At 28.9% G+C, this 24,774-nt stretch overlaps 1 protein-coding gene across 1 annotated transcript; it reads left to right on the top strand.

The window, feature by feature from the left end:
* The first annotated feature begins 18,489 nt into the window (after positions 1 to 18,489).
* On the top strand, positions 18,490 to 23,202 carry LOC130969884 (endoglucanase 6). The gene is made up of 7 exons (XM_057895791.1): positions 18,490 to 18,840; positions 18,925 to 19,137; positions 19,213 to 19,413; positions 21,127 to 21,216; positions 21,343 to 22,141; positions 22,229 to 22,309; positions 22,398 to 23,202. Exons 1-7 carry the CDS (start codon positions 18,637 to 18,639, stop codon positions 22,694 to 22,696), a joined length of 1,887 nt encoding a protein of 628 aa, XP_057751774.1. The 5' UTR covers positions 18,490 to 18,636; the 3' UTR covers positions 22,697 to 23,202.
* The last annotated feature ends 1,572 nt before the right edge of the window (positions 23,203 to 24,774 follow it).

Below are 24,774 nucleotides of genomic sequence, written 5' to 3'. Positions count from 1 at the left end.
AGAGGTTCAGAAGCAACAAAACATCTCCAACCGCTTATTTGAAATTCCCACCAATGAATTACATAAGTACCTTTATTTTAATTTATGTTTTATTTATCTTTCAATTATCAAAACTCATAACCAATTGAATCCGTCTGACTAAAATTTACAGGATGACCATAGCTTGCTTCAAGCCGGCAATCTCCATGGGATCGACCCTTACTCGCGTAAGGTTTTATTACTTGGACGACCCAGTGCACTTGCTGATTAGTTGTACCGGAGTTGTGAAAAGGGTGATCACAATTCCGTGCACCATTGACCCCTTAGGATTAATGCGTTTGCCTTCGAAGTCATTTCTTGGAAGATGAAACACTTAATCCTAATCCAGTCGTCAGACACCTTTACTGATACTAATTACTATTTACCTTCTCTATTAATTCTGACCCATTTGACACGTCTCCCACAATTCATGCCTTCTCTCTCCACCACTTCACCTTCTTCGCAAAGTTACCTCCTTTTCCTTTGAATTTCCTCTGTAATAACGGCTAAACTAAGAGCTCCATTTAAGTTCAACACTTCCGTCTTTATTTAACTTTCTCGAACCCTTATTCTCTCAATTTCTATTGCATTCACCTTTCTCGCATAACCTCTATTCTTCAACTTTTGTTCTTCTCTGCTCATCGATGGCTGCTTCTTCATCTCATGTTGCTGCACAGGACAAAGGCAAAGGTTCCATGGTGCAACCACCAGCTCCTCCAAATCTTTATGTGTTGAACCAGGTCAATGATGAAGTCATTGATGTTCTACAGCTCCAAATTGATGACCTTAGAATCCTTATTCCCTTTTACTATGGGTGGAGATACCTATTGTTTTGTTGGTCCTATCAAAAATCTGAAAAGGGAAAACAAAAAACTTCCTTTCTTTCCCAGTGCTCAAGGGGAGGACTTGTTGACCAATCAAGACCGTGATATCTCTTTCTTCACCAACCAAAAACCCTTTAAGAATAACCCTTGACTTCACAGCCTGGTATGAGCGTCTTGCTCTATCGAAGAGCGCTGCTTGGGGGCTCTCAAGATTCAAGATCTTCTAAGACTTTCTCACTTTTCTCTTTCAACGCTCCCTTGGATGATCGGAGTTGTGACCTTTTTCTGGAACAAGACTACCAATAATTTCCACCTCCCTTATGGAGTGATTGGTATGTCACTTCTAGATGTGCCTGCTATTACAGGACTCCCGATTAGTCCTCCAAACTTCACCTCTGACATGCAACCTAGGCAACAGTACAACATTGCCCCTATAACTTCCTACAGTGACTTTATTACTCATCACATGGGTGCAGAGGGCACTACCATTACAAATGATGAATATTTAGCCTTTCTGTTCTACTGGCTAAATGCAATTGTCTTCTGCTCTTGAAGTGTTCAAATGTAGAAGCTTTTCCTTCCTCTTGCCGCTCTACTTCATGAAGGGAACAACCTTAACTTGGCCAAGTTACTTCTAGGACATATTTTCGAAGAACTTGGCCAGTTCATTAATTGTCTTCGAAATAATTACTTGATCAGCACGGGAGGCCCTCTCTGGCTTCTCCAACTTTGGCTTAAAGCCATTTTTGAAAAATACATGATTAAATCTAGAAGTGGTGCTACAAACAAATAGCACATTGAAGGTTTTTGATTGGCTAACTTCAAGCCAAATTTTCCAGAGGCTCAATCGAATGAAGACCGATTTTGGGCTGTCTTTTCTCTTTTTCACTCTTGTAAAGACTTCCACAATAAGGACCTCAATTTCACCCCTTTTACATCGAAATTGTGGTCCTACCTAACTCGAACACCTCCTCTTTCCCAACGATACCGAAGAGAACGAACTTGCTAACAGGAGTTGGACAAATTTGTTAGCTGTGCAGGTAATTCTAACGGGGCTATCTCTGCATAAAAAAGAATGTTTCAAAGCAACACTGTATGCCCCTCATTATGCAGCCAGACAGCTAGGGGTGACAAACGGTCCTAAACCCGTCAAGTCAGCCCGCGTAACTCGCCAAAAAAGGCGGGTCAAACTGGAAAAATGAGACCGCCAAATAGCAATAGCCCGCCTAACCCGCACCGCTTAAACAGCGGATTTTGGCGGGTCAGGGCGGGCTTCTTCGCCGGGCTTAGTATTTTTTTAGTGAGTGGGTATTTTTATAATTTTTTGGCCAAAACCTAACTTCCCCCAACCCAACTTACAAGAGTATGAAGATAAAAATTGAGTGGTTTGGATTATGTTTATGTTACTTGGGAGACAATATTTATAATTATGTTTTAAATTATGTTTATTTTGCTTTGGAGAGAATATTTATACTTATGTTTTGGATGAAAACTTGGTTTATAATTATGTTTATTAGATATTTATAATGACAAAGACTTTAATGTTTATGAATATAAAAAATATAATTTTTTATGCCTTTAGAAATTATAAATTTATTAATATGGTTGTGAAATTATATATATTATTTAGTAGTTAATAATAAAAAAAACAGCTTTGGCGGGTTTAGCCCGCCAGCCTGCAGTTAGACGGGGCGGGATGGGATTCTAGGACCACCTCACTAGGCGGGGCAGAGCGGGCCAACCCGCCAAAGGGTGGGCTTTTGGCGGGGCGGGGCAGGTGGGGCGGGCTTACCCGCTTGCCACCCCTACAGACAGCTAGGCTTCTCACAAACTATTCCCACTCCACTCCCCAGGAACAGCAAACCCTTTTGCTATATCACTTTGACCTCAAAGAAAAAGTTCGACATTTGTCTCACGTGGACGAATATTACGTCCAACATTTTCAGTCTGTACACTAGTAACTACCGTACTTTCACTTACAACCAAACCTTCCGAACGTGAAGTAACGTCCGAAGATTGCATAGTTACTAGTATGCTGTCATTGGTGGACGAACCACCATCCACATTTGACACATCATCAGCCATGTGAATAATCCTTCCACTTCTCAATTGTATACACCAAATGACACCAAGAAATAAATCTTTTGACACACTTCAGTTTAAAAACTGTCCCACCGGGTCTGTTAATTTGTTTTGTCGATTTTTAGCAAATCGATGGTGGTTCGATTCTAATGGTCTGGGAGCAAAACTAACTCCTCTTTTGCAGGTACCAGTTTTCTATAAGTACGTCAAAGGTTCTCGAATTAGATGAGTATTAAAACGGAAAATAAGTTCAAAAAATATAAAAGGGTAAAAGAAGTGTAAAACAAAAGATTCAAAAAGTAAAATTGACTGAAATTGAAAAGGTTTGCATTGAAACGTAAAGAAAGCGATAAAGATACCTTCGATTGGATCAAAGGACTTTAGACATGGAAATTAAAAGGTAGCAAAATGTAAATTGAATATGGAAATTAAACAATACTTGAAAGATAAATTTGCTTTGAAAAATAAAGTTTTTGCAAGAATTGTAAATGAAAGGTAAAGACAGTGGAACTATAGAAACTGAACTCGAACGCAGACTCAGGAATTCGTTGGGATATGAGTATGCTTGAGTGTATTTTTGAAAAGAAGTTCCAACCCTTATTTCCTAAAAATTACTAATATTTATAACCCACTTCCATAACCGACCATTAATTACATGACGCTACCTTGTATGCAAATTCTTACGTAACTGTTCCCTCTCTTTTGCTCATGAATGTTACCCATAAATTCCTCACTTAGAGAAAGCATTCGACTTCTCTACTTGTGTAACCGCTCGATTCTCCATTCGAACAATTGTTCAATTTTTCATTCGGATACTTGTTTGATTTAGCAAGGTGTCTAAATCGAATCGTGTCAAATAACTTCCAATTAATGCCTTCACGTGCGTCTTTTCAGCCTATGTTTCCTTCTTGACCCTTCACCAACATTTCGAATCAGCTTAATCTTTCGAAAATTATTATCTTAACTAACAATCACAAGATATTCTTTCATTACAATTAAAATTAAATCTTTTCTTCCAAAATTAACAAACTTTCTTTCTCCCTTACTAACGAATTATAGCTCAAATGACATAGTTTTCTTATCCTCATCTAGAAGTCTCAGGTTCGAATCTTACTCCTAACTTTGTAAAAAAAAACTTTCTCTCTCCTTCTTTATCAAAAATAAAATTGTAAGAAATACTTTAAATTTATAATTAAATATAACCAAAAAATAATCTTATAATATTATTTACATAAATAAATATATTATTATATACATATTTTTTAATTTTAAATTTTTACTATTTATTTTTCTAATTTATATTTTTACTTCTCTTTCTTTAAATATTTATTACATATAATTCAAAAAAATATTAATGTTGTGATTAATAATTAGAATTAAGATTTAATTATTTTTAAAAAATAATTTTGATTTAATTTAATAACTATTAATATAAATTTTTTATATTAATATCTAATTATATTTTTATATATATAGAAAATTTTTTTAACTAGCATGAAAATTAATTATTTTTATTTGTGTAACAGACTTAATACCTAATTAAATATAAAAATATACATATTAAATTATTCTTTTAAATTTTAGATAATGAATGTTAAAATTAATTATTAATAAAAAATTAAAATCTTTTACATAAATATATAACTAAAAAATTTATTCATTGATTTTTTTTATTGACGGAGATCATACTCTTCTTAGTCGACGAAGACTTTTGTTTTCTACGATTTTTTTATAAAAGTAAATTGATTTTATAAATCTTTTTGCCATAATCTATAATAATGTTAGAACAAAGCTGATATAATTTCAAAAGATTTATATTCTTGTAATGTTATTACGGGTAAAAATACTAGTATATATATAAGAAAAAAATTGATTGAATTTAGTTATAAAAAAGAATTCATTTGTCCAATATTTTTTTTAAAAGACAAAGCTCAATGTATTAAGTGGAGCATACAACCAACACATGGCATACCAAAAAATAGAATAAAAAATACAAACAAAATTAATTTTTTATGTTATTTCTCACATAACTATTAACAATATGAGTTATTATCATATCACTTTTAAGAATAACAAAATGAAATAGTAACACAATCCACTAAATTTATTGTCATTTTTTAAATATGACATTATTTTTATGTAGCCAAAATTCTTGAGATAATCTAAATACGCTCAATATTAATAATTCAAATACATACACTATATCTAAAAAGAAAATTCACAAATAACAAATAAATATTGAACAATTTCAATATCCTTTCTACACATAACTGAAAGCTTGTAATTCTAATCATGTAGGGTAATTGCTTGAAAAGATGTTTGTGGTGCTTTTCTATGGTTACATTTTCTGGATAATGTTCTAATATTAATTATCTAAAGTGATATATTGGGTTTCGTGTTAGGAAAATTTTAAAACTAATATTTGTTAGTTAGTTATTGTTGTTGGTAAGCCTTTATCTTTAGCGCCCTCTTATATTATTATTATATTACATGAAATGACATGAGAATTTATCATTATTGATTATAGTTAATAAGGACTAGGTAAAATGTTAAAGTGATATCAACATATATGTCAAACGATTATGATAGTGAAAACAATACATGTGTTAAAAGAAAGGAACTAGTAAAGATAGTTTCTTTCCTGATCCAAGGACACAATCTATATCTATGTATTTTGCCATTATGAATGGAAGGTGCCTTTGCTCCATGAGTACGGAGTTATAACATTTGACCCCAAACAGCCAAGCAAATTGGAGTACCAACAGGAACAATTTCCTTTTTCTCAGAGATAGTAATAGTACTGTATTATTAATTGAAAGAGCCAATATCTGATTTTTTTTAGGAATAAATTAATTCTTTTATACGATTTTTTTTTGTTTCTTTGTCTATATACAATTTAATTTTAGTAATACGTATCTATTACTTTCATACAAAACATATGTTTTCTTTTTATGAATGACAAGAACAGAGATAATCTTTAAATTTGTATAATCTTAACAAATTAGTTTATTATCGAGTAAACAATTAAGTCAGTTTTTGTCTATTTTTACAAAAGACAAAACGATTTTTGTCAAAAAAAAAAAGAACACTTCGACCATTAATTTTTTTTATTTTGAGATAATACGATTCTTCTGTTAAAAAATTATTAAATAATAACAAAAATTAGTTTTATGGGAGGGGTTTTATTTGTATTTTGTGGGGGGTTTTAAACCTCCACAAACTATTAATAAGTTTGTTTTTGGAAAATTTCTTCACCAATGGTGGTTAAGTGAAGAAAAACCATTGATGAAAATAATGTCGTAAAAAAAAGTAATTGTAATACCTTTAAAGAAAAAAATTATCGAATAAGAAATAAAAGAAGACAACTTTAATGTTGATAATATTGGTATTGGTGATGATGATAATAAAGGAGATAATGATGATGATAAAGTATGGTTATACAATACAAATAATAGAGGTATGAATGATAATAATGAGGATGAAAAAGGTAGTGATAGCAGTGGTAGTAATTAGTTATATTGTTGAAAAGATTTTTGTAGGAGTTTTAAACTCCCACAAAATACAAATAAAACCCTCACAAAATTAATTTTTATTATTATTTAACAATTTTTTTAACAGAGAGATCGTATTATCCCAAAATAAAAAGATTGAGGATCAAAATGTCTCTTTTTTTTCGACAGAGATCATTTTATCTTTCGTGAAAAATGGAAAAGGAACGAATTGGATTTTTCCTCGTTTATTATCCTTATTTGTTAATAACTATGGCGAATATTTGCTCTAATTAATTAAGAATTTTAATATTGCAATGGTGCTATTTAAATTTTATGTTATATATTGTTGAAATATTAGGTGTTAAAACTGAAAGGTAAAGTCCTACCTTGCTTCATGAATCGAGTGAAAACAAATGATTTGAAGAATTTATTAACCCATTGCTCTTCAAAGTTTTGGAATTTAAAATACGGTATACCCACTGTTACTATGCATTTAATTTAGTTCATTGGCCAAACTCCCGCATTCATTCCAATATCTACCTACATTCTCCACTTTCCTAGCTACTTACTGCCAAGGGTACAAGTGAAGAATAGACTTTCACATAAACAAATTAGTATTTTCTTTTGAGAAAATGACAACCTCTCTCCTAAAAGTTGTCTAAATGATATTTTTTTTCTTTATTTTTAAAATATACATTTTTTGTAATAATTAAATAACATACATTTTAATCTATTTAATTAAAATATTCTTTAATAATCGTTATTATAATTATATATATTTATTATTAATATAATAAATTTAATTTATTTTTAATATTTTAATTTGTTACAAAAATACTTAAATTAAAATTTTTTATATATTTTATGATTAATGATAAAATATTAAAAATAAATAAAAAATTATTACTTTAACAATAAATATATTATTATTATTATTACTATTACATATTATAAAATATTTCAACTTTTTATAAAAGCATTTAGCCTAAAATTTTTATATATTTCATGATTAATGATAATAAATTTAAAATAAATAAAATATATTATATTAATAAATATAATTTATATTATTATTTTTACTACCATAATAATATTAATAATAATATAAAATATATATTACTATAATCTAATAAATTTTAATTATTTTTAATAGTTTTTCATTAATCATGAAACATACAAAAAATTTAAATTAAATACTTTTGTAACAAGTTAAAATATTAAAAATAAATAAAATCTATTATAATAATAGTAAATATATATTTTATACTATTATTTCTTTTTTGAAATAATAAAATAATTATGACTAATTTAAATATAAAAATAATTAGTCACCAAAAAAAAATATAAAAATAATTATTAAAAAATATTTTAATCACATGGATAAAAGTGTATGATATTTAACTCTTACAAAAGAAAATATATTTTAAAAATAAAAGAAAAGAGAGTATTTTTTGGATATCTCGCAGGAAAGAAAGTGTCATTTTTTTTTTTAAGTAATGACCTAACATAAAATAAAGGAACAAATAGTAGAAATTCTAGACAAGAATAAAATTAATTTAAGAAAAATAATTAGAAGTTTTAACTTATCTTCTTAATTTATCAATAAAAAATTCTAAATCTTTTATCATTTTAATATTTTCAAAAAGTGACATATACATTTAAATATTATGAAAATAATTAAGATTTTTAATTATTATTTTTAATTTAAATATTAGTTAAATTATGTATAAAAAAATTAAAAGAATAAAGTGAAAAGGGAAAAGAGAAAAGAGAAAGAGAAACTAGTACTCTTCTCTATGCATAAAAGAAGCGTTTTGCCATTTTTTTTTAAAACTTATCATAAAAATATTATTCTTTTGAAATTAATTATATAAATGTCATTTTTTTTGTAAAGTGATAACTAATTTATTATTTTATTCTTAATTATGATAATTATAAAAATATAAAAATTATAATATCTAAATAATTAATTTTAAAAGAGTGACACATTAGTAAAAAGATGCAAAAGAAATTTATTGTTTAGTGTTGGAAATTCACCAATAGTCGATTTCACATTAACTTTACATGAAGTTGTGTTTGGATGGTTGACATGTGTTACCATTTGGTTTGAAAAAAAATTGATTTATTTTATACAAATAATTTTTGGATGGATTTGGATAGATTAAATAACCATCTTTAAAAAAAAATCAATTTTTTTCTGCGTGTTATCCCTAAATCTCTAAATGATGAATTTGGTACGTTCTTCTTTTTCATTTCCAATTTTTTTTCATATTTATCTTTTACTTTTATTTATTTAATTTTCGTCAAATATACGTATACAAATTGTTTAAAAAAATAAAGTTTGGTATTCTAAAAAAATAAAATTCATGTTTTTTGTCTATATAGGAATGACGAAAAAAAAATTAGGAATCGAAGAAAAAAGAGAAAAAAAATTAGAACTCACATGGAAGGAAGAACAAAAAGTTATAAATGGTATTATCTAGAGCTTTGTTTTGTTTTCGATTACTCAAATTTCCGCTAAATTCCTTCTCTAACGCAAATTTTAAATTAAAATGTAAAACTATATTCAATTACAAATTTACAGTTAAATTAAATTTTATGGTAATCATCCAATTAGTTTTCATATTAGTTATGAAAAATTAGAAAAGAACGAATTTTAAGGGTGTAAAGAAGAAAAGAGTAAAAATAACTATTTAGTCCAATTTAAATTGATTTTTTTTATTAAACTATTTGTATAAAATAAATCAATTTTTTTCAAACCAAATAATAATACTGTCAGCAATCCAAAAAAACCTTTATGTGAAGTTGACTGGAGTTGAATTTTTATTTTTTCGTTACAGCGTTGTAGTTTTCTTCCTTAGATAGGATATACTATTGCTATATCAAAGCATACACTAATATGTGCATTCTTATGTTTCTTAGTTGTTTTTTTTTTTCTTTTTCTTCAGTTTGTGGTAGATAATTGTTAGGTTGTTACACATGGAAATTTGTTTTTACCTACACAATTCCTTAAACTCTGCATGATTATTATCTGAAAAGGCGAAAAGTAAAGAAGGTAGCTATGCTCTGTTTTGACCAACGCTTTGCTCCGCTCATGCCAACTAATCTCTTCAAATTCCTCATTCTTCAACTAGTGTACAACTTCATTTGGTTGCACGGTCCTTAGGTAAGGTTTGAAAAATGTTCAGTTCAGGTTGCACTGAATGATCAACCTGTCAGGGAAAATAGAAAATTCTGGCTAGGTTCCATTGATGAGTTCAACAGATTGAATTGACAAGTTGTCACTCTTGTAAGTTGTAGCTGCATCCTGTATTATTTAGACAACATCGCTTTGAAGAGTTTGATTTATTTTTTGCATGATGTTTGGTAGCATTCCTAACTCCTAAGTAACAAGTGCAATAGTAACCCAATTGATTAGTTCATTTGTAAGTGTGTAATTCTGGTTTTTATTGAAGCCTTGATTAGTTAGTTACTACTGATATTACTATTATTAAGCACTTGAAAATTTTGAATTGAGGAGCTCCATTTTGGCATTTTCTATAGACTATAAGGTATAAAAGTCAGTGTGAATAAATTGGACTAAGTGGAAAGCACCTAGGCTTACTTCTATCGTCTTGTGCGAAAATCAGGGCAAGTGCCGAAAACTTTGAAAAGGTTACCTAACGCACCCCACTAATAAAGGAAAAAAAGAAGGAGAACGAAGGGGGGCACAATGTTAGGGTCTCACCCAGCATCAAAAGTTCCACTCAAGCAATGAAGGATCGCTTGGTCCTGTTTCTGGAATATAGTTTGAGGTGTGAACTTGGAGTAGAATGCATGTAATAAGGAACCTCTACACATGGCAGCATTTATCCCCTAAGTGTAGGATTTAGCAGCGAGACATGCTATCACTATAAAAAAAGTTATAGAAAAATGTAAATAATATTAAATTTTTAATGTATTTATTGCATATCTATTAAAATAAAAAATAAAAAGCTTGTACAAATAATAATTTTAATAAATATCTTTGAAACAAAATTCACATTGCCAACAATAATAACCACAAAAAATACTAACGAACAAATAAGTCTTTAAGGTAGTGCTTGGTGGAGAGACAAAGACGAAAAGATTGAGAGACAGAGACTAAGAGAGAGACAGAGATTGAAATAAATCTCAATATTCTATTTGGTGTAAAATAGGAGACAGAAATTGAAACAAGAATAAAACTCTAATTTAATTTGCACAAAAGGTAAAATTGAAATTAATTAATTGAAATGAGAGTATTTTAAGTATAAAATGTTATTAAAATTTCAGTCTATGTCTCTAAAAATTTCAATATTCTGTGTCCCTACTGTTTGGAGGTACTGAAATACTAAAATTTTAAAAATAGAGACAGAAATTTTAGTATTAATCTCTGAGCTAACAAACATGATACCGAGCCTCAATCTTTCAGTCTCTGTCTCAATACCTCAAAACAAACGCTAGCTAAAAGATTTTAAAATATGATAAAATGAACTAGATATTAAATATATATTTTAAGAAAGACTTTAGAAATTAGATTTTGATATAATTTTTTATTAAAAAAATAAAATATTTTTATCTTTAAAATTTGGTAATTTTATGTCAAGAGAATTTCTTAAATTTTTTTTGTTGTGATGACTAAGTTTTTTGAAAAATAAAAAGAAAATTCTAGATATTGAATTTTAATCTGAATTTTGTGCGACTTTTAAATATATATCCAAATATTACTACAAAATTTAGATCAAATAGATAAATTATTTACTAAATACAAAAATTTTGTTGTCACTTATAAAAAATATAATATTTATTAATTATTTTTGTTACATTTTAAAATTATTCAAAGATTATTTTGTTGATAATATCTTTTGAAGATTTTTTTTGTCAATACTTAAATTTCTCAAATAACAAATTAATAGTTAACTCTAAATTTACAAAGTTATTTATTTTTAAGAATTTAGTGAAAAAACACATGTTAAAATTATTAATAAAAAATTTATTATAAAAATACTTATTAAAATAAAATATTTAATTTTTTGCTAATAATAATTTTAATTTGTGTACTTGTTAGCTAAATTCTATTTTTAAAAGGTTTAATTATTCTGTTAGTTTCTATAGTTTTATCCAATTTTTAATTAGGTTTTTATACTTTTTTTTAATTAAATTTTTACACTACTTTTAATTTTGTAATTAAATTATTTTCATATCAAAAATATTAAAATTAACATAATATATCTTCTAAAAAAATATAGTTAAAGATATAATTAAGTTTTTAATTATAAATATTTTTAATTTGTAAAAAATATTCTGCTAATTATAATACTTTTTATACTGAGAATGACCTAATTATAAAATTAAAAATAATATATAAATTTAATTAAAAAATATAAATATTGAATTATAAATTTAATAAAATTATAAATACTAACAAAATAATTCAATCATTTTAAAAAGGAAAAGTATATGGAATCAACTCAAAATCAACTAAAAATGGAACAACTTAATTAATTATAAAGGACAAAAAATAGAAATAAGCCAAGGGAGAAAATAATTTACGTAAATCAGCCAAAACAAAAACTGCTTCATGAATCCACCAATGCACGTTTATATGTAGTTCGAACCAGCTTGGTTCGAACTCCATTTATACATAATTCGAACCAACTTGGTTCGAAATACACACAAACACACGCACACACTAATTCGAACCAGCTTGGTTCGAATTACACACACAGTAATTCATGGTATAATTCGAATTATACTGTTAAAAAATTAATAATTTATTAAAAAAATTTTATTAAAAAATTTATTAAAAAATTAATAATTTAATAATTAAAAAAATATATTTTTTATTTCATACGTTAAAAAAAAGCTAACAAAATATTTAATTACGAGACTTCTTTAAAATATTAATGAGCTATCAATTCGAATTTCATACAATACTTTTCTGTCCATTTTTAATAGCTCATGAACATTTTTTAATAAATTTTTTTAATATTTTTTTTTAAATTATACTACAAAAAATATTTTATGCTATGCAAAATAATTTTAAAAAATGGCTTAAAAATGTTAAGAGTACTATAAAAATTTGTAATGTTATAATAACTTAGGTAAATATATGCATGTACTCAAATTTTAAATAAAATATTCTATATAGTCAATAATAATTTAGAAATAAAAGAAAATATTTTATTTCATATAAAATAATTAAAAAATATATTTTATTCTATACAAAATAATTTTAAAAAATGGCTTAAAAGATGTTATGAGTACTATAAAAGTTTATAATATTCTAGTGATTTAGGTAAATACATGATAAAAATATTTTTTCTTTAATTTCTAAATTATTAATGACTATGTAGAGTATTTCTTTAATGTCCTAAGTCATTAGGACATTACAAATTTTTATAGTACTTCTAACATTTTTTAAGCCATTTTTTAAATTTTTTTGCATAGAATAAAATATTTTTTTGTGGTATAATTTAAATAAATTTATTAAAAAAATATTCATGAGCTATCAAGAATGGGCAGAAGAATATTGTATAGAATTCGAATTGCTCACCATATAATTTGAATCAGAGTAATTCGAACTTCCCCATGTGTAATTCGAATCATGTAATATCTCACCATATAATTTAAATAATTTTATTAAAAAATTATCATGAATATTTTTTAATAAATTTATTTAAATTATACCACAAAAAATATTTTATTCTATGCAAAATAATTTAAAAAATGGCTTAAAAGATGTTAGAAGTACTATAAAAATTTGTAATGTCCTAATGACTTAGGACATTAAAGAAATACTCCACATAGTCACTAATAATTTAGAAATTAAAGAAAAAATATTTTTATCATGTATTTACCTAAATCACTAGAATATTACAAACTTTTATAGTACTCATAACATCTTTTAAGCCATTTTTTAAAATTATTTTGTATAGAATAAAATATATTTTTTAATTTTTAAATTATTAATTTTTTTAATAAATTTTTTAATAACATTTTTTTAATAAATTATTAATTTTTTAACAGCATAATTCGAATTATACCATGTAATTCGAACCAAGCTGGTTCGAATTAGTATGTGCGTGTGTTTGTGTGTAATTCGAACCAAACTGGTTCGAATTATGTAGAAATGGAGTTCGAATTAAGCTGGTTCGAACTACATATAAATATGCATTGGTGGATTCATGAAGCAGTTTTCGTTTTGGCTGATTCACGTAAATTATTTTCTCCCTTGGCTTATTTCTGTTTTTTGCCCAATTATAAATATAGTAATTTATTTTATTTATTTATGATTTAAAATATTGGTTATTAAATGTTTCACCACATTCAAATCAGAAGGAGATACATTCAGTATCATTGCAACGTAAATTACGAAACCGATTCAATTAGTTTCTATCTCTCCACCCTCCTTTTCTTTCCAAATGTCTAAAACATGATAAATTAGAAAATAGATTCAGAATCATCAAATTTACAAAAAAAAATATCTTAATGTCTAGCATAAATACCATCTACATAAAAATTTTGAATTCATCCAGCAATATTTGATTGATTTTTTGCTAGAACCATCTTAATTTTCTATAATTATTGTTTTAAAAATATAAAATATGTAACGGTGTTATTTTTTAAAGGGGAATATTAGGGGATAATAACTTTATTAAACAATATGAACAACCACCAATCAAATAAAAACATATTATACTTTTAAATTAATTTTCTAAATTTTAATATTAAAATAACCATTAGTACACTAATAAAATGAACATCCGATATATCTATTGTTTATATTGTTTAATATTTTTATTGTTCACCTATATTTTTCTTTTTTTAAATTATTAGTTTAAACTTTAAAATGTTGGAGAGAGTGAACTGAAGGGTTGGGAAATGAGAAATGTCGTGCTTACTAGCGTGCCAGAACCGGAGCTTGCCAGTCACTCTGGAAACTTGCTTCTTTGACTTATGCACGACGTGTCAATATTTTGTGTTCCACTTTTTAAAAAGTAAAATAATAAAGAAAATAAAAGAATAGAAAGAATAGGGAAATGTGGGATTGAGAATTGAGAGGGAGGGTGTGTGAAAGAAAGAGATTTGGCAATTTAATCTCATTTTCGGCGGAAGCCGTTGATTGCGGTTGGGAATAAAGCACTCTGACATGCTCACGGTCTTTTTTTTTGTTTTGAGTTTTGACTATATATTTTTTTGTCATTTTCTCTTTCTCAGTTTCTCTCCTTTCTTTTAAATTTAATTACTACTATCCTGAAGTAATGTAGCATTAACCAGGGAAAAAAAATATGAATTTTAGTTATAGACGAGTTGCTTACCATTCAGCTACACCAACAGCAGTAAAGTAAGTTTAAGGTTTAATCTATCCTCTGTAAAATAAAAATTGAGATATATAATTTTTAAGGATATATGATAAGATATGATTATATTTGGGAAGGTGTCGGTGAAGATAGAGAATCATATATAGCGAGACATGAAATGGATGATGATAACTCCTCTGAATATTGATGAGGCTTTGGTATCGGGTTGTCCAGCATTGCATGATGATGATGCACTTGTGAATTATAGCATTTTTTTTAGTTTTTAACTACTTGTTACCTGTGAGTCAACTTTACACCATCTCTTCTCTTCTAAATTGCTTCTTATTCCTTGGCTCTTCCATTTTTAGCTTAGTTATTTTTGACTCGTACACCAATCCGCTTAATAATAATAAAAAATAAAATGTAATAAAAATTCTGAAAATTTTCTACTCATGTAAATGTTTGTTCTTCTGTTCCAATAATTTAAAATTTGTGTGTGAACAATTCCTTTTTTAACATGCGCAAAAGCCAGGTACCTTCCCTATTTTTTCATAAAAAATTATATTAAATTTTAAAAATTTATATGCAAAGTTAAAATTTAAAATTCTCAAATAATTTAATAAATTTAATTAACTTATTATATAATAGTTTTTAAATTTTAACTATTAATTTTATATAAAATAACTGTCCTTAAATCTTGAGCTTGAAAATATTATTAATGCCACAGTTATAGGTCTAACGTTTTAAACAAAAATATTCCAGGACGGGTGGACTACATGAGTACGCAAATTATGGAAGGGAGTGTTTACCAAGGCATTGTTGAAGAAGGAACATTTAACATGGGGATTAGTATTGTTTGAAGATCAAAGTTGGTAAACAAAACGTTAACAAGGGTGGGAATGGTTTCCGGGTCAAACATTATTGACGTTTAGGGCAGTAAGAAAACCAATGTGCATTCCCCACGTATCTTGTTAATCATGTCTCTCGTTTAGTATGACTCAAATAATAAAAATATAATTTATAATTTATAATTTTATATTAATAAATTATAAATTATATATATTAAAAAAATTAAATTTTATATGTTGTAATATTATCTATCTATTAATTATAATCTTTTTATTTATATTCTATACTAAAATATATATAAAAAATTACTATAAAATTTTAAATAATTAAAATATATATATATAAAATAGTTAATATATATTTTATATATATTTAATTTATATTTTTAATATACTAATAAATTATAATTCAAATTACATAATTTTTTTATATTTTTAAAAAATTATAAATTTAAATTAACTCACTTCCAATTCTAGTTGTTGGTATTCTTTGTCTATACAAGAACTTGTTTTCTACTGTGCTCACCGACACCTAATGCACCAGTAAACCTATATGAGTTTCAATGCCACTCTGCTTTTGAGTTTAGATTTGCAATTTTTTTACGCGTTATAACTAAATACCGCTCTTTAAATTTTGGTTACTGCTACTATTTTGAATATATGATAAATATCTAAATTGGATGTTTGAAATTTGAATTTCGTTATATTTATACTGACGGTGACGATTATTAAATTCAAAATCTCATTTATGATATTTAAATCATGACTACCCTATTTAATATTTATAACGGCTTGAATTTTACTCATTAATACTTTATAATTTATGTGATATGGAATAGTATGTGATTTTTTCTAGTTAAATATTTAGTTAAAATTGTCTGAGAACACACATTAAAAATATTATAATAATTTTTTAATATATTTCAATTATTGAAAATTTATAAAAAAAATTATTTTTAAAAATTTAATCAAAATTTTCTTTATAATATTTTATAAAAAATACTAAAAAATTAGTAAAATTTATAATTTTTAATTTGTAATTAATTATTAATATTTAAAAATACAAATTAAAAATATATTGTTAAATTATTAAATTAAAAAAATTAAATCAATAATTAAAAATATTTTTTATATCTTAAATATACCATTAAAATTTTTATGAACTTAACAAGATACAAAAATTAATCGTTTTAACTTTTAACTAATACTCTAAGGATTAGTTAAAAGATAAATATTTTAATTTATGAACTAGATTGGAGACATGCGATTTTTACACTATATTTGGATATAGGAAAAAAATAAAAGGAAAAAAATAAGAAAAAAAATGAGGGAAAAAAATAGAAGAAAAAATGGAGTTGTCTATGTTGTTTGGACGAAGAAAAAATAGATAAAAAGAAAATAAAAAGAAATTTTTTTTGTTTTAATGAAAAGAAAAAAAATCATAATGGTATAAAATTACATTAATATTTTTATTTTTATTATATATAAATTATAATTTATTAATGACAAGAAATAAATATATAATTTTATTAAAATTTGCACATTTTTCTCAATTTTCACCTCGATCATCTTTACAGTGAAAATTGATAAGATAAAACAAGATAAGACACTGAGAACAAGACATAAAGGACATAAACATAAAATTTTGTGTTTTTATGTTTTACTTAGTGATAAACTATAGGGGTGAGCACGGGTCGATTTGGTTCGGATTCATGGTAAAATTAGAACCGAACCGATCAAAATATAATTGATCCGGTTTGGTTTGGATTTGTATTTTTTTGTACATGTACCCGAACCAAACCAAATCGATTAAGAATGGATTGGTTCGGTTCAAATAATTGGGTACCCGATGACTTTGAAATCATAAAAAAATCAAATTTTTATCTTAAAAATTCAATAAATACAATAAACATGTAACATCAATAGAAATAATTCAAACATATTAAACACTAAATACATTAAAAACTAAACTCATTAAAATCCAAACATATTAATAGTGAATAATCTTTGTCTAATGAGAAAGTCATATATATATTTTTTATTTTTTCTATTTAATTAATATATGATCGGGTTCATGGGTTGGTTCGGATTCTACATCCCAAAAATCAATATCCGAACCAATCACTAACAAAGACAATCGGTTTAGTTTAGGTTGAACCCGATTACCCGTTGATTTCAGAACCAATTTAATTAGTTTGGTTCGAGTTCAGATGGGTAATCGGATACCCGCTACTCGTGCTCAGCCCTAATAAACTATAACAAATTATGAAAATAGAATTTATTTTTATTCTTTTTTCATTTAAAAAATTTGAGAAGAAAAATATAATAATAAAAAATATAATTATAAAAAATTAATAAAAATAATAAAAAAATAAGTTGAATCTCTTGTTAAAATTTTTATATTCTTCTTATTAAAATAGACATAAAATATATTAATTCAATATCTATAAATACAATATTTTTATTCATATTTCATCTATTAAATATAATTTTATATTTTTGTATTCTTATCTTAGTATTCTATCCCTAAAATAAAGGCAGTCTTATAGAGATAGGGGCCAATTAAGTTGAAGAAAAGGGTAAAATTACGAGAGACAGTGCTGATGACAAGCACACCTTGTTGTCTCTACCATTTTTAATAAGTCAAAAAAATTTCACATTTTATTTATGGTTGGGCAGTAATTTTGATTCTACCAAATAGTTTTAAATCTACACCGACCCCCATCACATGGCATTGTTCCTTTCTCATAAAAAACGTTCCCAGCCACTTCAAAATCCAACAGCGAAACAAATTAGAAAATTGATTTAATTTATAAAATATTAACATAATAAATTCTTAAATGAATGAGTGTCAATTTCTGTGTTCTTGATAGCTTCCCCTTTTTCTACCCCTTGTCCTTAATATATAGAGCCTCGAGCACCTCACTTTCCAATCCCGCTACACACACTCTCTCTCCCTCCATCCCTCCCTGAAGCTTCTCTCTTTCTTCTCTCCTCATTTGGTGGGATTTTCAGAAGCTTCAGCTGCCACTACTTACAGGCATTGCTCTTAATTTGGTCTTCCTGTGTGATGGAAAAGCTTCTGAAGCTGATTTCCATTTTGGCAGTGTTTCTGCATCTGTGTGCATATTCCGCCATTGGTGGGCATGACTATGGGCAAGCTCTGAGTAAGAGCATTCTGTTCTTTGAAGCTCAGAGATCTGGTGTTCTCCCCCATAACCAGAGAGTCAGTTGGAGATCCCATTCAGGTCTCCAAGACGGCAAGGCCAGCGGGGTAACTAAATAATCCCTCTCTACTCTCTAGTTTCCAACATTACTTGATTAATTAATGCATGGTGTTGTTATAAAATGAATGCAGGTGGATCTAGTAGGAGGGTACTATGATGCAGGGGACAATGTGAAGTTTGGGTTACCCATGGCATTTACCGTTACAATGATGTCGTGGAGCATCATTGAATATGGGAAGCAAATGGCTGCTAACGGAGAGCTTGGTCATGCCATGGAAGCTGTCAAATGGGGCACTGACTACTTCATCAAAGCCCATCCTCAACCCAATGTCCTCTATGGAGAGGTACTCTTTTATTTCTTATGTTTTATAGTTTCTTAACCTAACATAATGTAATGTGGCTTTTAATTTGATGAATAGGTGGGAGACGGTAACAGCGACCACTACTGTTGGCAAAGACCTGAGGACATGACTACTGACCGTCACGCTTACAAGGTTGATCCCAGCAACCCTGGCTCAGATCTCGCTGGAGAAACTGCCGCTGCAATGGCTGCTGCTTCCATTGTTTTCCGCCACTCTAATCCTTCCTATTCCGCCGAGCTCCTCCGCCATGCCTATCAGGTATCACTCATATACCGTACATTTTTATTTTTGTCTTCTTGTTTAAGCGCTCTAATATTCTAAACTTTAATAGTGCAAGTCTTTTACTCGTAAGTCGTAACTAGTATTTGTTTATTTAAATTAAAAAATTGATTAAAGTGTGGGATATAATCATAAAGATACGAAAATGATACTAGTCATTTTTTAATTTTTATACTCCTCTCCGACTTCTCAAGTGTGAACCTATATATTAAAAGATATTTTTTTTACGTTTTTTATTTTAAATTTTTACATTAAATAATAAAAATTGTACTGGTAAGATGTATGTAACAGTAATACATATCGTAGGAGTAGACGGTGGAGGGGTTCGCACCTGCCATGATAAAAATTTGGAAGTTTGGGCGGTGAGTTCGTGAAACGGTTGGAGTTAATACTTAATAGGCGGTTACACTTTTATGATACTTTTGTCAGAGTTGTTATTGCCAGCAAGTTGGTCGTTTTGGGGTAGAGCTGCATTTATGCCTAAAACTTTTTAAGATTAAAAAAAAAACCTTAAATGTTTTAATTTTTTGCTTTCATAATTAATTGTTGAGCAAAATGATAATGATAATGTTCCTTTGAGAGAAAAAAAAAAAGGAAGGTGATAATGTAAGTACAACATGGAGATAATATCCCAATATTTTTGGGACCCCTAAAAATACGTATTGCAAACTTGCTTTTTTGTCCTTATCTTCTTTATAGGGTCTAGACTTGTCATCCAGGAGTATTACCATTTCAGTATTTATTAAGAAAGATTTAACTCTAACTTACGCGTAAAATACAAACCATAACTCTGTTTTTCCTTTTTTTTTTTTTTTGTTGGATCCTATAGAGTTTTAATTCAACTTTCGATTCTATATTAAATAAAAAAACATTTTAGTGCTATTTAAGTTTTAACATAATGATAGTGGTCCAAAACAAAATTGGTTTGTATGTTCAATGTGAACAGAAACCTATAAAGATAGGAGCCCTGTCATCTCATGGATTCCGGAAGGGGCAGTTTTGTCCTTTTATCACGGCCACAGACACTTTCAACCGTACATAATTGATATTTGTCTGGTACCGGATCCTAACCGTCCCCTGGAAGGGTTTATTCATTCCCATCACACAAGGTAGAGTAAATTACCATTTGCCATGATTTCACGTGGATACACTGTCGGTGCAATCCGTCTCTTGCGCTTTTCCTTTCTCGGTTGAAATTACACTTTAAATGGGTTAAGTTTGGTCTACAGCCTAACCCAGCGAGTAGTTCCTGTTCATCATCCAACCATTAATGCCATGTCAGGCTGTTGGTAGTTTACTACTACCGTTTCATTGGACCTTTTTTACTTTCGGTGCGGTGCTACCTTTTACGTTGCCTTTTTGACTGGCCCATCCACCCTTGTTACTGTTTGTGTCAGTGTTTTGGTTCCCCTTATGCGTGAAGAAACATGTTGCATTTAATTAATCATTTATCACTTGCATTGCTGAAGAAAGTTGTTACATTCATTCACACACTAATTCTATATTTCTATCTGCTATGTGTTTTAGTTGCACCTATTAAATGAAGATACCATATATTCGACTTGCCATTAATTGTTAGCATTCTATACAAGTAACATTTAACTAATGAGAATAATAGTGGTATTCCATTGGATTTATATACTCTTGGACCGGCTAATTAAAGTGATTGTGTGTGGTTTTGATGAATTTCAGCTATTTGATTTTGCGGATAAATACAGAGGTAAATATGACAGCAGTATTACAGTTGCACAGAAGTATTACAGATCCATCAGTGGCTACAATGTAAGAATTATTTTTCTTGTTCAATTGCCTTTGCCTTCGCAACACAACATTTTTAGACAATAAATGAACATGTGCAATGCAAGTATGGATAAGAGAGAATTAATTAATGTGTAATTGGATCCCCAGGACGAATTGCTATGGGCTGCTGCATGGTTGTATCAAGCATCTAACAACCAATACTACTTGGATTACCTTGGTAGAAACGGTGATTCCATGGGTGGAACTGGTTGGGGCATGACTGAATTCGGTTGGGACGTTAAATATGCTGGGGTTCAAACACTAGTGGCCAAGTTCCTAATGCAAGGGAAAGCAGGTCACAATGCAGCAGTGTTTGAAAAGTATAAGCAGAAGGCTGAGTATTTCATGTGTTCATGCCTTGGAAAGGGTTCTCGCAACGTTCAGAAGACCCCTGGCGGTCTCATCTTCCGCCAGAGATGGAACAATATGCAGTTTGTGACAAGTGCATCTTTCTTAGCCACTGTCTACTCCGATTACCTTGCTTCGTCTCGCGGAACCTTGAGGTGTTCTTCTGGCAATGTTGCTCCTGCTGAGCTTCTCAATCTTGCTAAGTCTCAGGTGGATTACATTCTTGGGGACAACCCAAGAGCCACCAGTTACATGGTGGGGTATGGAAGCAACTTCCCTCAGAGAACTCACCATAGAGGTTCATCCATTGTTTCCATCAAGGTTAACCCTTCATTTGTTAGTTGCCGTGGAGGCTATGCAACTTGGTTTAGCAGCAAGAAAAGCGACCCCAACCTACTCACCGGTGCTCTTGTTGGTGGTCCTGATGCATATGATAATTTTGCTGATGAAAGGGACAACTATGAGCAAACTGAGCCAGCAACCTACAACAATGCTCCTTTGATTGGTATTCTAGCAAGATTAAGTGGAGGTCATGGTCGCTATAACCAGCTCCTTCCAGGTACATATAGTGATCAGTGCCAAATATTTTCTAGATTGATTTGAACTAGCATTAATAATTAACCAAGTACTATTTTCTTCCTTACAGTTGCTGTTCCAGCTCCCAAGCCTGTTGTCACCAAGCCCCAACCATCATCCCCTGCTAGTCCCAAGTTAACTCCTACTCCAGGTACTCTTTGGTTATTGTCATACTTAAATCATAGTATGTGGTTGTGAATTGTGATTCAAAACTGAACCAAAGGCCATATGTGTTTCAGTTTCAGGAGCAGGTCCAATATCCATTCAACAGAAAATGACCACTTCATGGTTTGCCGGTGGAAAAACATACTACAGATACTCAACAGTGGTCACTAACAAATCCAGCAAGGATCTCAAGTCTCTCAATCTTTCAATTTCCAAGCTTTATGGTCCAATCTGGGGCCTCACTAAGTCTGGGGACTCGTACACTTTCCCATCGTGGCTTCCCTCATTATCAGCTGGTAAAAGCCTTGAGTTTGTCTACATTCATGCTGCCTCTCAAGCCGACGTCTCGGTTGCTAACTACTCGTTGGCCTGAGATTGATCAATTTGGTTTGAAGTGAGATGGGAATGTTTCTGCTCTGTTGTGTAAGAAATGTGCAGCAATGAGTGGAAGTGGTTCTTTTCATTTTCCTCTTCCATTTCGTTGTCAAATTTTCTTTTCTTGTGTATTTTGCATTTAATTAGGTTAGATTTCTTTTAAGAAAAATAGGTAGAGTTATATATAAGATGGAAGGACCGGAGAAGAAAGGAGTGAAGAGACAAATAAGTGCTCATCCTCTCTCTTCTTCGCTTTACAACTTATATACAGTGCGTGAGTGAATGAGTGATATAAGACAAGACAGAAAAAGAGCTATTGTTGACGAGTTTCAAAAATGGGAAACTTGTCAATACTTGGAAGAGTTCAGAGAAGAGTCATCACTAGTAATTTTTTAACAGCTTTGGATGTCTTTTCTATGTTGTGATGTTGTAAGCTTTGCAGCATTTTGTATTTCGAAGGATAACAGTTTGTGCAATAGTAATATATGTATTTGTGATGTGCAATTCTTTTTTGCAAATTTGTTAGTGAGATTTATTCATATCTGTACACTAAAATTCCTAAAACAATTATATTTCACTATCTATGGCATGAACCTTGCATAACAATGTTCTTTTCGCAATAAGGCTTTCAGCCTGTTTGGAACAGCGCAAGCTATTTTTTTTCAAAAGTCACAATAGATGTTTGGCATTATTTAAAAAAAAAGCTTTTAACTAATTTACAATTTTTTGAAGAAGTTTTTTTCTTCTATTATTTTTTTAAAAAAATTAATTTTAAAATAAAAATATCTACTTTCATTTTTGGCACCCTCCATCACCATTTTCACAGCAAGATTTTAGTAGAAGCATTGACCTTCCATCATTATTTTCATGCAATGTTGACCTTTTATCATTATTTTCACGCAATCTTCCATCTACTTCAAGTATTGACCCTCCACCATCATTTTCACGTAATGATTCATCTACTGAAAGTATTGATCTTTTACTACCATTTTAAAACAATGTTCTATCTGAATAACCTATTTCATATATTTCTTCAAGTTATTTTTTTATTATTTTATCACTCTATTTTTATTATTAAATTTGTATTTAACATTGTGTGATATAAAATCTCAATTTTAATTTTATTTTTTTCACATGTGATTTTATTTTTATATAGCTTGCTATTATTTTAATAGTTAGTTATAACAAGTTCTTGAGTTATTTATTCAAACACTATAACTTTAAAATAAGTACTTTTATAACTAAAAATCCAAACAAATAATAACTTATTTATAAGCTGTTATTAATAAAAGTCCTTATAAGTTAAACTCTTTTTCCAAAAGAACTTATTTAAGTTGTCTAGAATCTAGATATAAAAATTGCAAACTTGAAAACCTCTGCAAATTAATTACATACAAAAAAAACTAATAATCCTTTAAATAAAAGTCTCTTGGACAAGTTTGGCCACTAGAATTTCAATACGTCTTTCCCTATTACACTAAAAAAATAAGATAAAGTACATGATACAATGATAATGGTGAATAATAGATTAAAAAAAGATAAAATTAAAATTAAAAATCAGATTATTAATTATTTTATTTTAAATTTTAAAATTTTAAAAATTAGGATTAGCATTTAAACACATTCATATTACGTACGGTTATTCCTAATCTCACCACAACCTCCAATACACGCACAAAAATCGCCATCAATGTTTTCCTGTCCTCACCTCATGCCGATGCACCCCTGTTGGCCGTACCGACGCTGCCCCAGCCTCCCGCCAAAGTCTCACCTAACGCCGCTGTAATAAGAAGAAGAATGGGTGTTCATTTTCTGATTTGAACGCATTTTATGATTTCGTTAACGGAAGTAGAGATGTTTGGATCAACGAAAACCAGTTCCATATCATCATGCAACTCGGTGAATGTGGCAACACCTATGTCTTCCTCATCAAGGATGTTCCCGCCGAAAGCGTCTCTGGTGGTTTCTCTGCCAAGCTCAAACAGTCTTCTTACATTTCCAGTTTGCTCTTTTTTTCTTTTCTCCTTTACTTGTCATTGCTTTGAATTGTGTTGTTTCGTTGCTGTTTCTTTTCTT

The sequence above is a fragment of the Arachis stenosperma genome, chromosome 3 (genome assembly GCF_014773155.1).
Source record: "Arachis stenosperma cultivar V10309 chromosome 3, arast.V10309.gnm1.PFL2, whole genome shotgun sequence".
Classification (NCBI taxonomy): Eukaryota; Viridiplantae; Streptophyta; class Magnoliopsida; order Fabales; family Fabaceae; genus Arachis; species Arachis stenosperma.
Note: the sequence above shows the minus strand (reverse complement) of the source record. Positions and strands in the feature narration are given on the sequence as shown.

Bases quoted from the DNA above. Each gene is read 5' to 3' on its own strand.
- LOC130969884 (XM_057895791.1), top strand. From the start codon at position 18,637: ATGGAAAAGCTTCTGAAGCTGATTTCCATTTTGGCAGTGTTTCTGCAT. The intron at 22,142-22,228 runs GTACATATAGTG...TCTTCCTTACAG, and splicing joins CTATAACCAGCTCCTTCCAG to TTGCTGTTCCAGCTCCCAAG. The intron at 22,310-22,397 runs GTACTCTTTGGT...TATGTGTTTCAG, and splicing joins CAAGTTAACTCCTACTCCAG to TTTCAGGAGCAGGTCCAATA.